General features: G+C 43.1%; 1 protein-coding gene and 1 long non-coding RNA gene across 6 annotated transcripts in view; one reads left to right on the plus strand and one right to left on the minus strand.

Moving 5' to 3' along the window:
* The first annotated feature begins 218 nt into the window (after window positions 1-218).
* LOC131505190 (uncharacterized) lies at window positions 219-14,354 on the plus strand. 2 transcript variants are annotated; one of them, XR_009258305.1, is made up of 8 exons: window positions 219-1,383; window positions 1,487-1,588; window positions 5,664-5,727; window positions 7,521-7,599; window positions 9,833-9,942; window positions 10,049-10,124; window positions 11,300-11,547; window positions 12,579-14,354. It is a non-coding gene; the product is annotated as an uncharacterized LOC131505190 (long non-coding RNA). The 2 variants fall into 2 exon arrangements; XR_009258300.1 differs by having other exon boundaries at window positions 220-1,383; window positions 10,049-11,547.
* The window catches only part of MROH2B (maestro heat like repeat family member 2B), a 73,361-nt gene continuing 62,971 nt past the window's right edge, over window positions 4,118-14,507 (minus strand). For 3 of the 4 annotated variants that reach the window (XM_058718456.1, XM_058718446.1, XM_058718436.1), the window contains 9 exons: window positions 13,165-13,305; window positions 12,741-12,855; window positions 11,961-12,107; window positions 11,535-11,717; window positions 7,419-7,574; window positions 6,941-7,075; window positions 6,177-6,279; window positions 5,106-5,171; window positions 4,118-4,652 (listed from right to left, as the gene is read on the minus strand). In XM_058718456.1, the coding sequence (XP_058574439.1) occupies window positions 4,546-4,652; window positions 5,106-5,171; window positions 6,177-6,279; window positions 6,941-7,075; window positions 7,419-7,574; window positions 11,535-11,717; window positions 11,961-12,107; window positions 12,741-12,855; window positions 13,165-13,305 (1,153 nt within the window). In that variant the 3' untranslated portion in view covers window positions 4,118-4,545. The remainder of the gene's footprint in view (window positions 4,653-5,105; window positions 5,172-6,176; window positions 6,280-6,940; window positions 7,076-7,418; window positions 7,575-11,534; window positions 11,718-11,960; window positions 12,108-12,740; window positions 12,856-13,164; window positions 13,306-14,507) is intronic. The other variant, XM_058718463.1, reaches the window with a different exon arrangement.

Genomic DNA, 14,507 nt, shown 5'->3' on the forward strand with positions numbered 1-14,507 from the left:
TGTGTTCTCCAAATTTATCTTGCTTTCAGGATAACCACATAATTCAATAAATAAAATCCAGGACAGTTTGTCCAGAAGAAATACAAATAAGTAAGGACGTTTTGTTGAGAAAATAAAGTTTGACTTTTACTTAAAGTAAAAGGAAGAAGCAAATGCCATTTCTCATGTCATGACTTGGCAAGTTTACACACACACACACACACACACACATACACACACACACACACACACACACACACACAATGAATCCCATTGTCTTTCTCTCATATTGTTCTTGACTCTATCCATGTTTTCTATTGTCCCAGTTTTAGGGATACCTGTAAAAAATGAGTAAGAAAGAGAAATTCAACAAGTGATTATTCCCAGAGTGCAGCCATACAAAATTGCTTATCAGAAAGTTGTTCTCTGTCAGGGGCCTGGAAGAAAGCTCGTGATTAGCTCACAGGTTACCACTATATCCAGCTGACTGTGCATTCTCTAGTCACACACTTAGGTAATCTGAAGGATAATGGTGGGATTGGGGACTAAATCTAGTAGTAATAAAACACTATTAGAAAATCTTTGTTACAATCTCAGAGTGTCTTGAGGGTTCCAGAAAAAGTTCCTGGTCTTGTATTTTATGCTTTAAAACTAGGGCTGTGCAGGGACAATTCCAATTAAGCAATCCTCCTGGCTTCTTTCCCTGGAAGCCTATTTCTTTCTTCCCATCTGTGATCTTTGTTCTCCTCTTTTCTGGTAAAACTGTTTTAGCCGGGTCAGCCAAGCTAAATGTCCCTGATTTACCAGCAGAGCCCTGGCTCTCACTATGGGGTCAAAGGGCAGGGTACAGAATTGCAAAACAGTGATCCTGAGCCCTTTAAAGCTGTTCTAGTCCCTGAAGCACTCTATCGTAAAGTAAACATGAGTTGAGAAATGATTACATGTACAAATAATAGTAAGGCAAGCAACAGGAGTGAGGAATCTGTTGATTTCTTCAATAGTACTTGAACATGCTTTTCCTCTGTAACTCTATTTCCCTGAGACCGCTCCACAAGTATTTCTCCCTTGGGTGATATGCCTGCATTTGAACCATAAAGATGAACCACAGAGGGCCATTGGAGGACTGACTGTCAAGAGAGGCCTCCGGGGGGGCTGGTGGCAATTCTGAGAGGGAATAGTAGTCGTTGGGAGGGCTTAATAGAAATAATGGTTGGGGAGAACAAAGAGATCTACGTTTTTCCTGCCACACAACCCGACTGTGGCTCAACTGCAGGGACTGTGAGGCAGGTACAGCAGGAGCGCCAGCTGCTGAGCTGGGATCTTCTGAATGGAGAAGTCGCCTCTTTTTCAGCCCCCCAAGGAGGTCAGCAGCATTCACAGGATCAGGAACACAGCCCCACGGAGGTGGTATAATCAGTTAGTTGTATATGACAGTTGCTGAGTTTACATTAACATTTGTGATTCTAATGATAAATTTATTCATATTGTTAATACTTATACTGTATAGGGCACCTGGGTGGCTCAGTCGTTAAGCATCTGACTTCAGTTCAAGTCATGACCTCATGCTGAGTTTGAGTCCCACTTCGGGTGAGCTCGAGCCCCACTTCCGGTAAGCCCTGCTCCTCTCTCTCTCTCTCTCTCTCTCTCTCTCTCTCTCTCCACCCCTCACTCACTTGTGCCCTCTCTTTCTCTCTCCAAAAAATAAAAATAAAAATAAAAAACATTTATTTTGTATAGGTAACATTTACTTAACAATGATTCTATTCTAGGTTTCTAAATGCTTTACATATACATTAATACACTTCATCCCCACAATAGCACCTTGAAGTAGATATCAGTACCCTGATTTTACAGATGTGGAAATTGAAGTACAGAGAGGTTAGATGTTTTCCCCCAAGGTACACAACTTGTAAGGAGAGTTGCTGGGATGTGAGGAAAAAATGTGTTGGGAATTCTTGTCAAGAGAGAATCCTAAGATTAGGGTTTAGAGAGAGAAAGTTTCCGTGGCAACGTGTGTTTCACGTGCCCGTTCTACCTAGTTTCTTTTCTGTTTAGATTGAAGTACAGTTGACACACAATGTTCTGTTAGTTTCAGGTGTACAGCATAGCGATTCAGTCGGCCTGTATGTTATGCTTTGCTCACCGTAAGCATAGCTACCATTTGTCATCATGCAACACTATTACAGTACCATGTTCTACCTAATTTCTATCGATCAGTGATGAGGAAGGCTCTTTGTTGGATGCTAGGCGGGATGGAGAATAGTGGCGGAGATATATAAATTAGTATCAGACAAAGGCCTGTGTCAGTGAGTTTATACTCATGTTGAGAATATCCTACAATTCCGAGGTGGCCCAGCTCAAATTCTGACTCTTTGCCCCACGTTTCAAAACTGTCTTGTACAATACTGTGGCTACTAGCTACACATGGCTACTTAAGCTTAAAATTAAAGATTTAATTCCTCAGATAGACTAGCTGCATTTCAATGACACATGTGGCTAGTGGCTGCCATATTAGTGTGGATACAGAACGTTTCCATCGCTGCAGAAAGTTCTAGTGGACGGTGCTCTTTTGAAAAGTCTTTTGACTTGAAATAACCTGCCCAAAGACGTCGACTAAACCCATACCTCTTATTTTCTTTTTCTTGCTCTGTTTCATATATGTTATGCTTGGGAACAGCTTCTGACTTCATTAAGAATTTAATGAAAGCCATTACCCTGAAAATGCACTTACACAATTATACACAGAAATTTGCATACAACATTGGTGGTATCATGGACTCTTTGTGTAATGTTTACCCCCTGGAGCTTAGTCAATGACCCCAAAACTTAGTGGCTTAAAACAACAGAGATATACTATATGGTTTTGTGGTTCAGGAATTCAGGAGGAGTTCAGCTTAGTGATTCTGGCTCAGGACTCTTATTAGATTGTAGTAGGGTTGCCAGATTTAGTAAATAAAAGTACGAGACGCTCAGTTAAATTTTAATTTTAAATAAACAATAAATATTTTTTTCAGTATAAGTATGTCTCATGTAATAATCAGGGCATACTTTACTAAAAAATATTCATAGTTCACCTGAAATTCAAATTTAATTGGGCATTCTATATCTTATCTCATAATCCAGTCAATGTGTGAGCTGAGGTTTTAATCATCTGAAGACCTTCAGACCTGGGGAGGGCTCATGGATCTATTTCCAAGATTGCACATTAACATAGCTAGCACGTTAGCTCTGGTTGTTTGCAGCGGGTATCAGTTCTTTGCCACATGGAACTCTTTTGGGGCTGTTTGAGTATCCCCCTCACTTGGCAGCTGGATTCCCCCAGAGTAAGTGATTCAAGAGAGTTCAATACCATGTGTGATCTCACCTGGGAAGTCACACTTTGTAATTTCTGAAATATTGTATTGATTGCACAGGTCATCTCTATTCATTGTGAGAGGGGACAATATGAATATCAGAGACAAGAATCGCTGGGGGCCATCTTGGAGGCTGGCTCCATCTTCTAGAATTTAGACACAGAGTTCATAGCATATAAGTTCCAAGAGGGTAGAAGTTTTCTATTTTTTTGGTTCATAGTCGTAGCCCTAGTAGCTATAACAATGCCTTGTAAATTTTAGGCACTCAATAAATATTTGTTAAATGAATGAATAAGTGGACTCTGGCCTAAAATATCTGACCTAAAAAATTCCTAGGGCCCCTAGAAGATCGGTAGGAACAAAAGATCCTTCCCCAAAGAGGTTGAGGAAGAGATTAGAATATAGGTAACAGGAATTTGGAAAGGGATGCATCAATTGAATAATGTTGCTAATGAATGATCGTGATGGTTTGGTCGTGTCCAATGAGTACCAGCCTCTGTGTTAGAAACTTCTTGTTATGTACATGATTTCATGTATGTAACCTTTCATGTAGGCATTGTGAAAAAGGGTCAGGAGTTATGATTCAGATGCTGTGAAGAAGATTAACACATGCATGCACACACACACGTACATGCACACACATACACACACACACACGCCATTCAAAGGAAGGAATGCTCTGGGATAACGACAGAAAGAAAACCATGAGATTTAATACAATGCCAGAATGGGTCTTTTGTAGAAAAGTACCGGGCATAGCCTCGACACAGAAATTACAACCTGAGAAAGGACGCACGGGTTCAAGTTTATTGTAAGACTGCTTTTTAGAAAGTAAAGCATGTGGGTAGTAATTCAAGGCTGGCAGAGATAATACAGAACAGGGCTATGTGTGGCAATAACAGTAGTCCTTTTCTTAATGGCAGCAGAATTGTTTCCAGTTCTGTCATTTTTTGATATCTGCTGGGACATAATATTCCAGCTATGTGGCTGTCACTACTGAAATCACAGGTTATCCCTCAAGTGAATTTGTGGGGTTTACTTTTTACTAATAGAAGGTGGCAGGGAGACCATGGAGGGTAAGGAATATATCACTACTCCAAGGTCCCTATGCTAGGCGCCATCTCTATCCTCAAAATGCTGCAAGTTTGTAGGTTGTGAGGATGAAGACAGGCGTCAGTTGTAGAAAAAGCCTAGCAGTTTATTTCCTGGTGGTTTACAGAAGGATGCTTATCTCTCTACACCTCCTCAGGAGCGTCTGCAAGGCAGCTTCAGCTGCTCTCTGGACACTGATACAGGGATCTTGCCGAAGTGCTTGGAGCCCTGAAACAGAAAGAATAGCAAAGTTCAGTGAACAAGGAAAGCCAAGGCTCAAGCTCTGCCTCCCTGTGAGGCTCCATTGTTCAGGGTCAGCTCTATGCAGAGCCCTGGGTCCATGCTTACATTCCATGCCAACAGGTAGGATTTGGATCTGCAAGTTGAGGATCTATTTTAACACTGACATAGGGGAAGAGGAGATCCTGACCTTGTGATCAGTAGGTTTATAGACAATCAGAAAATAATGGTCTGTTGGGAATGATGCCTGCAAAGAGCTGGAGCTGGGGGTTGCTTTATACTCTGGAGAAATCCCAGGATCTAGGGAGCATTAGAGACAATAATGAGGTACTATGATTTTCAGTTTCTGGGCTCACATGGAACTTGGTGCATAATTAACTTCTCCTTCTCACAGATATTTCTCTGACAACAGGCTGCGCAGAAACTAGGGTTGGTACTCACGTGTGGTCAGTTGCTCTTTGTCTAATAACTGCGCATATTGGTTGGTCAGATTGAGAACAATGGCATCTAAAATCAACAGGAGAAACAGGTACTAATTTCATTATAGAGGAAGAGGCCATGAAAAACTGGTCAGGTTAGGCTCTGCTCCTGGTCAGAAGTTAAATGGTCTGGCTAGTGAATGAACAAACTCTATGACTCCCTTTGTGCCCCCAGAATGATGCTGGGCTAATGTCTATTGGGTGTTAAGTGTCATGTGTGGAAGTGGTCCCTCGGCCAATGTGCATTTGGGAAAGATCACGCGGTGTCCTCGCAGGGCATGCCGGTTGTTGTCAGAGTTTCTAACGTGTGTAAGATATGATCCCTGTCTTCAAAAAGTTTACAGTGTAGCTGGAGGGATCATATACATGATCCAATAAGGAATCCTTATGTTTTAACTCGGTCTTACAGGTGGCCCATTCACAGTGGGCTGGATTAGTTGGAACTGGCTTCATGATAAATTTTAGAATTTCATGATAGAAGGATCCTGAGGGATTCACTTACCTTCCTTTTATTTTATAGATCAGACAAAGAGGCAACACAGAGAATTTAAGTGAATTGTCCAGCATCACAGAGCAGAGCCAAGGTCTGCTGGCCTCTTGACCCACACACTTTCCACTTGTATCATGTTGCTGCTAAAACTCTCAGCTTCAACTGAGCTTAAAAGGTTTACCATGGCTTATGTTAAGGGACAAGGCAAAGGAAACCATTTAGGCAGTGGCAGCCGGCTGGGAGCAAAGACTCAGGCAAAAGAAAGAGTGATGACTTGGAACCAGAGAAGCATGAGGGCCCAGTAGAGAGGAGGGTCTAGTAGGAGGAGAGGAGGTGTTGGGAAGTCAGAAGATGTTTGCAAAAGAGAACAAGTTGGTTCCTTTGAGGGAAGATGTTCCAAGAGGTAAAATGAATTCCTTTCTGGCATTTCTTTTTTGGTCACACCAGTCATACTTGTGTTCATGCTAGAGTAGCTTCCAGTCAAAGCAAAAGTGGATGGGAAGGAGCAACATAACTGAGTAGGGAGTGCAGATGTGCCCTCACCTGTGAGTTTGACAGCAGCACTCCGGATCATCTCCCAGTTGCTGCTGAAGAAGGTGAAAGAGTGTGTGTGGAGGATCCACAGGATTTCCTGGTTTCTCTTTGCCTAAAAGAGATGTATTTTACAAAGAGGACAAAGAGGGAAAGTGACTCTGTGTGAAATTTGGCATTCTGTAGGTCCTGCAAAAGGAAATCTAAAGACCAGTGAACACTCACAGAGCCATTATTTTACTGGAAGATGTCTTCTGGCCATTTCAAACCTGAATTTAATCAGAAAAGTACTGGGGGGTGGGTAGGAGCACCTGGGTGGCTCAGTCAGTTAAGCATCCAACTCTTGATTTCTGCTCAGGTCGTGATCTCATGGTTCATAAGTTTGAGCCCTGCATCAGGCTCCATGTTGCCCATACAGAGTCTACTTGGGATTCTCTCTCTCCTTCTCTCTCTGCCCCTCCCACAGGCATGCTCTCTCTCTCTCTCTCTCTCTCTCTCTCTCTCTCTCTCAAAATAAATAAATAAACTTATAAAAAAGAAAAGTCCTAGGGCTTTTGGGACTAATCAACAGATGGGTTTCAGGAATCTTGAAGAACAGATCCCAGTCAGGACTTGGAAAAGAGCCGAGAGTAATGTGGCAGGACACCAAGAATCATTGCTGTCCCTCCAAGACAGTTCTGACTCTGACCAGAGATCCTTGCTGTGTCGTTTGCTTGTCTGGGATTTGCCTGGACTCTTGGCTATGGCTTTGCAGGCAGCATTTACTGCATGCTCACCAGTTTCACACAGAGTTGCCGGTAGAAATCTCTGGCCCTTGGTAGATCCGGACCATCGAGGAGATGATCTAACACCCCATAGAGTTCCTGAAGGCCCAGAAAAGGGATGCAGATGATCAGGACATCACGGCAAGCCTAAGAAACAGAGTTCTTTGAGTCACAGTCCAGAATACTGGATTGTCTTCTGGAAGAGTGGGGTGCTGCCTAGGGCTGGGAGAGTGGCAGTGGATGCCTGCAATGTGAGGGGCTTACGATCTATGCTGGCACCTTCCCAGATTCAAGGATGGAAGAACAATCTGAGAGAGAGGGCAAGAAAGAACCTAGGGCTGGAGAAGCAGTTTTCAGGTCTAGTTGGGAGTGGTGGCCTCAGATCTGGCTTCTGGTCCAGCTAGACCAGCTCTCCTGGCACTTCTGGCCAAGGGGTGGGGGGTCGAAGGGGTGGGGTGGAGGTGCGGGTGTCTGTGCAAGCACCACTTACAGCTCCAATCTTGGGATTGGGATCCCAGAGGTGGAGAAGGAATGAAATCATGCTCTTTTTTATTTCTTCCGCAAAAAAAATCTTCCACCTTCTTCCTGTTAGGGATGCCAGATTCTCAAATAAGAAGATGGCAGTCAGTCTCACATCATCCTGCTCCTGTGACGACAGATGCATGTCATGGGTGAGTCCCCATCACAGGCTATTCCCGGCCTGTGTCCACCCCCCACGCTGCCCTGTCCCACTTCAGCAGAGGGAGGCTGTGCCCCGGGCACTGGTGCGCTCCAGTCACTGCCCTCATGTGTGCCAAGAACACTCTTTCTTTTCCAGAAGCTCTGCACTCACACTCCACGAGTTTAAATGACCATGGGTCTGGGACTTGGTTTCTGTCAGTTGAGTAGCTACTGGGGAAACATGACCACAGGGACGGTAAACAGGCCAGGGAGGGTTCCTGCTTATGTATTTTATACAAATTAGCCCGACTGCACCACTAGCCTAGACTTATGGGGCTTCAAATCTAAATTCCCCAAGGCCTGAGGCTCTTCTCCAAGGTCCCAAATACTTTCCAATGTGATGAAAGGCAACTCGGAAGACCCTTGGTCTCAGAGACAGAGAATAAACAAATAGTGCTTAGCCCTACCCTTGCATATAAGAAGTTCTGGAACTTCCTTGCTTGTTGTCCAGGATGGTTAGACAATTATTTTAAGAACCAAAGGGTGAGGTGGTGGAGAAAGATGGTCTTCTATCATCCCCCAAACCTTGCTGATATTGTTCACAGCTCTAACAAACACTGATGGATTTTCTGGAGGTTCTTTTTTTTCCTCCTGGGTCCAGAAGAGTAGTTTAAGATACCCATATAAAGGCAGAGTGATGAAGGGGAAAGTCGTTCTGAGTAGCAAAATATTATATTTTGGATTAGCGATAAACAAGGGCCAACTTTTGAAAAGCATCCCCATGAATATGAGGGGGAGAAGATAGAGAAGTATTAATTTTGGTGGCAAGATGGAATGTATCAGAAGTGGGCACAGAAGCAAAAATGACAGAAAAAAGGAAGTTGATAAAGATCTTCCAGAAAAAAGAAAAAGACGGCTGGTTGGGACAAGGCCAGAAAAGTTAAATGATTACATGAGACGTGGCCTTATATAATGGAAAAAGAAGTAGAAATTTCAATGTACTAGAAAAAAAAATTTTAAGTTTATTTATTCTGAGAGAGAGAGAGGGAGAGAGAGGGTTGGGGAGGGGCAGAAAGAGAGGGAGACAGAGAATCCCAAGCAGGCTCTGCAATGACAGCTCGATGCGGGGCTCAAACTCACAAACTGTGAGATCATGACCTAATCAAGAATTGGACGCTTTACTGACTGGGCCACCCAGGCGCCCCTAAAGGTTTTATTTTCAAGTAATCTCCACACTTAACATGGGCTTGAATTTATATCCCTGAGATCAAGAGTTGCATGCTCTCCTGACTGAACCAGCTATGCTCCCTAAAAGGTCTCTCTTTAGAAAAAAGAAAGCAAATCAATAACAAAATACCTAGAAAGGTATTTACTTTTTGCAAAATCTTTAAAACTTTCCCAAATCAAATAATAGGACCTAATGATAGGTTAAGGAATGATCAACCAATTGGATGATGAAAAAGCAGAAAAGAAGCAATGAACCTGTTGTAGGTGCTGGGAAAGATCCTAGAGTTTATATCTATATCTATATCTATATCTATCTATCTCTCTCTCTATATATATATATTTTAACGTTTATTTATTTTTGAGACAGAGAGAGACAGAGCACGAACGGGGGAGGGTCAGAGAGAGAGGGAGACACAGAATCTGAAACAGGCTCCAGGCTCTGAGCAGTCAGCACAGAGCCCGACGCGGGGCTCAAACTCACGGACCGCGAGATCGTGACCTGGTTGAAGTTGGACGCTTAACCGACTGAGCCACCCAGGCGCCCCAAGATCCTAGAGTTTAGTGTCCTTGTTTCGAGTTGAGAGAATGGAGTCATAGAGAGTAAGGTGGCTGCTCAGGGACGGGGATGGGCGCAAGCAGGGACTGGGGCATGGCATGGCAGCCATATTTTCCGTCCTGCCCCTTCACTGAAGTGTCACCATGTTTTAAGAATTCCAAGAAAGTGCTTAAATATTGAAAGAAACGGAGGGGGGAAAGAAGTTTGGAGATTATAGAATTGTATGCTTAATATATAGATTAAAACTGCAGGGGCAAGGTTTCATAAAGTATAGTTAAATTTATTTGTGAGAAGAGAGCATTGCCAGAGAAAAAAATAGCATGGCATTACTAAGACCTAAGTTTTATCAAACTTCACTTTTATACAAATATGATGGAATTAATACCTATTAAGGATGAGAAAGTGCTAACCTAACAACCAGCAAGACTTCAGTTGTTTTTTTTTTTTTTCTTTTGCATAAGACTGAGAAACATTATGTTGACCACAAAACTCATAGGTGATTATTGGAGGCTCAGATCCAAGAGAATTATCATCACTGGACCAACAACAGCCTGGGGAACCTAACAAACAGGTGGGGGCCCTGAAGTGGTTGTTTCAGCTCTTTGTTGTCAAAGATTGTCATCAATGATCTGTGTAATGGAAAAAAAAGAGAAAAGAACATCTTTGTTATTTTACAGAAGATACATCATTGGAAGATACAGCATTGAGTGGGAGCCAAGAAAGCAGTTTTGAGGACAAGATGAGAATTAAAAAGTAATGTTGATAACATTGGAGAAGGTAGCTGGAAACAAGCAGAAAGCTGCTGTCAAAGGAAACTAAAAAATATAAAACTGGAGAATTATTGACTGTGGGTATATATTACAGACTAAAATCCAGAAGTCTATACAGTTAACGGATTGTCAAAGAGTCAGGAGGAAAGGGCAAGAGTTAAAAAAAAAAAATTGGAGTGGATAAATAAAAAAATCAGACCTGAGAGGTAATTTTTCTTCAGGTTGTATTCAATACTCTGCAGGCCACATCTAGAGATACAACACAGTCACTGGCTTGTAAAATATTTAAGGAGCTGAAAAATTAGGTTTATTATGAATAATGAAGGAAATGAAGACTTTTCAGTCTGGAGACTAGAAGGTAGAAAGGTAATTTAATCAAGCTTAATGTTTAAGAGGAGGAAACCAGCAGTTTTCCATCTCCTCTGACAACAAACATGAGGAAACAGTTTTCGATTATAAAAAACAGATATAAGTTGGAGGTGAAAGAGATTTTACACTGATGACGGTGAATAAGCCAAAAATAATAATAAAATCTAGTTTTCTGGAAGGTATAAAGGAAAATGACTTTCCTCTGTTCTAGGGTCACCAACTGATCTTTTTTGAAATTTATTTCTAGGCTATTGACTAGATTGGGGGTTGGCAAGTTCTTTCTGTAAAGGGCCAGACAGTAACTAATTTAGACTTTGGGGGCCATATGGTTTCTGTAACAGCTAATCAACTCTGCAGATGAAGTGTGAAAGCAACCGTAGACACTATGTAACCGGTGAGCGTGGCTGTGCTCCGAATAAAACCTAATTTATGAAAAGATGCTCGGGGCGGGATTTGGCCCACCGGCTATAGTTTATACTGACTCCTCGATGAAGTGAACCACACAAGCATTTTGAACCTTTGAATCTTGATGTGGAAAAGAGTGTTGGAGATGACAAGGTCTTTACTGGGGCCTTTGTTCTGTGTTGAGTTCTGCGGTAGTTTTTGGGAACGACACAGGACAGAGAGGAAAGCTGTGAAAGGGAATATACGTGAGGGTATTGCCATTATGGGCAAGTGGAGCTCAATCCATGTGATGGGTGAGGAAGCTGGGAAATTTATTTGCAAACTTTTGTTTCTTATTGTTTATTTCCTGATTGTTCTCATTTGTCTGGCCCACCCTGCTCAGAGCAATCCTGATTCCCAGGGCAGAGAGTACCCTCAGGCCGAGAGAGAGGCAAGAAGCCAGCAGCCTGCATAAGAACTGTACAAGTGACCCCTGTGCAGGTGACCTGTGTGCGGGTGACCACAGGGGAAGGCCAAGGAATATGGATGGGACACCAGCATCGCCTGCTACCAGCACCACCTGAATCTCTTTCTGTTCACTCGCTCCTGGGAGGGCAGAATTCTGAACAGACTCACTTACGTCTTCAAAGAAGGTTCTAGTTTGCAGCACTATTTCTTTGAAGTAGAAGCTCACATCCCGGTCTGTGAGCAGCTCCAGGATCTTTTTTAGAGCCTTCAAGCTTTCACAGACAACCTCGGTGCGGGCCAGGTGATATAGGCCTCTGATGATAGATTCCAGTATTATCTGCTTATGCTTCTTCACCTATTTGGAAATAAGGTCTCGTAATCTTGAAAATTGTTCTCTGTGCATCTAGAATAGGGTAGGAGACTCCCAAGGAAACTGGAATTCTCTTAGGGTCACATATACTTCAACTCGAGAGATACCACTGTAGCAATTTCTTTTGGATTTTTACTTAATTGCTATACAAGCACGAGGTGTGGGTTAGTAAATAATTATTTTAAACTCTGATTAAGTGTCCCCCGCACCTACCCCAACGCCCTTTACCTTGTGAGGGGCTCCAGAAGTTGTATTACCAAGCCCTCGGATGGCCATTTGCCTCAAAATGGCGTTGGAGTCCCAGGCACTCTGATCCATCAGGATCAGCACTTCCCGTAGATTCCCATGCTTCCAAAGGATCGGCTCCTTCATGAGCTGAAAACAACCACTTCACCCCTTTAGTTAAAGGAGTGGCCTCTCTTCAGGAGAATGATAAGTGCATCATAACTACAGTTAAAGACTAGCACCCGGCTGCTCTTGGAGCAGGGGAGAAAGCCCTCAGGTGAATCAGCAAGTGTGGCAGAAATGAATCTCTCTATTTGAGCAGCCCACAGGCCAAGGTTACATGGTGATGAGAACCACACTACCCAGTTAAGTAGGATGTCTCTAATCTAAATGGAAAAACAGGAAAACGGGAGTTACTGGCAATGTTCTTTCTCCGGGTTGTCTGGGGCAACCTTTATGGCAGGGTGTGAGGGGACAATAATATAGTTCTTGGTTACTTTTTGTTTTGTCCCTGTCATATCTATCGTCCACCCTTCTCTGTCCTGGGAGGTTGGTTCCGGCAGACTGGAGCGAAGGAAGAGGTTTGGGTGAGTTCTTTTTCCTCTCTCGTTCCCTTCTCAGGTACTGTATTTCTGGCGGCGGCTGAATCTCTGGACTACCAAAGCTCTCCTGAAGGGCCCTCTTCTGTGGTTCCAGCTCCCACTGAACTGCTGACCCTAAGAGAAATGCCCCCAAGGGGACCCAGAGAGCCTGCTGGGCAGTGACATGACTGTTCTCTCTTGCCTCAGAGAAGAAAGCTGTGCCGGTTATCCGGTAGTTCTCCGAGGAGGAGGTGAGAGATGCAAACAGTTGCTCCATGATGTCTAGTATGACTCCATGTTGCCACATGGCCATGCTCCTAGAAAATGCAAGGTGCCAATTGTAGCAGAGACTTTTTTCTTTCTAAACAATGGAGGAGATTTTAGTCTATTTCTCTCTCAGGGAAATAAATGATCTAAAAAGGAATGTTCCATGAAAGAGCACTAAGGATTTGGGCTCTTCCCACCATCCCTTCCCATCTGCCTTTGCTCTTTCTTCCCTATTTTTTCTCCTGGACTACAGATCCTTGGTGAGTCCATTGCTTCCAGTAAAGTTGCCTACATGGCAGTTTTTACTCTGTTTTTAATTTTTCTCCTTTGTATCCAGTTCTTAAATGTCCACACATTACCTGGCCAGTGCACATACTCCTACATGGTGGGTACTGGGGCTGCTGAGAAGGGTCCATAGGTTGTCCCCCTCATCAGATTCCTTGGCAAGGCCCTCTTTCATGGCTTGGGCTTGCACACACTTCAGAGTTGTGACTGAGAGCCTGAAAGAGACAGTGGGCACCACAAAAGTAAGTCAACCCCATACAGGGAGTTGTGAATCCCAAGTTCACTCTTTCTGTTCCCCACAAGTCTCCTTCACCCTGGATGAATGGATGTTGTGTGAGGAAAAACACCAGACAGCCTGATCTCACACTTCAGTTTTGGGGCCAAAGGGGACACTGAGGTGATTTGGACCAGTAAATAATGCCACAGAATTTTGTTAACCTCTCATGAGAAAATAAAGCCCTAAAGATGGAAAGTGCCAAATACTATATTTCACTGATTCTGAAACAGCCCTTCAGAAGCAGGATGTGGCTTGCAATGGATAGTGTGTTATGACAGTTGGCCAGACAGTGGTTGTGGTGTAGTTGTTATTACCAGTGCGTGCACATGAACATGCATGGATTTAGGCATGGTTGTTTACACTGTTGTCATTTTGGTAACATTGTGTTATTGGAACTACATGTGTTGGGTCTAACCGTTGTTTAAAATGTCTTTACAAAGTGGATTTGAGGGGTGCCTGGGTAGCTCAGTCTGTTAAGCGTCTGACTTCAGCTCAGGTCATGATCTCACAGTCTGTGAGTTTGAGCCCTGCGTCGGGCTCTGTGCTGACAGCTCAGAGCCTGGAGCCTGCTTTGGATTCTGTGTCTCCCTCTCTCTCTACCCCTTCCCACTCACACTCTGTCCCTCAGAATGAATAAACGTGAAAAAAAAATTAAAAAAAAACTAAGGTGGATTTGACATTGGAATGAAAAGTTATGCAAAAGGGCACAGAAACAGAGCGTTGTGATGTAGGATCAAAATGTGCAGCTAATTATTCTCAAAGAGCTCTTTGAATAAATACATAGTAAAAAATTTAAAGTATAACAAAGCATTGATTCATGGCTTAATCAGGATTCTTTCTTTCTTTTTCAATAGTGCACAAAATAATTTTGCTTCCTTCAATTGGTGATATCTTAAATTTAATAAAATATGGTATTTATTTCTATTTTTCTTCTTTCCTTGGTGGCGTTGACTATCCCAGAATTCCAGCTTTCTTTGAAGGGTCTCACTGAGAGAAAACAAATGGAGCAGAACAGTCTCTCTATGGAAGCAAACAGAGCTGCTATTCGTTGTTATGTGACCATTCTGGGCAACTGTACTGGGTACTGCTCAGGGAGGAAGAGTAACAGGGCTCAAGGGCAGTGTGGAGACTCGTTGCCTC

The sequence above is a fragment of the Neofelis nebulosa genome, chromosome 1 (genome assembly GCF_028018385.1).
Source record: "Neofelis nebulosa isolate mNeoNeb1 chromosome 1, mNeoNeb1.pri, whole genome shotgun sequence".
Classification (NCBI taxonomy): domain Eukaryota; kingdom Metazoa; phylum Chordata; class Mammalia; order Carnivora; family Felidae; genus Neofelis; species Neofelis nebulosa.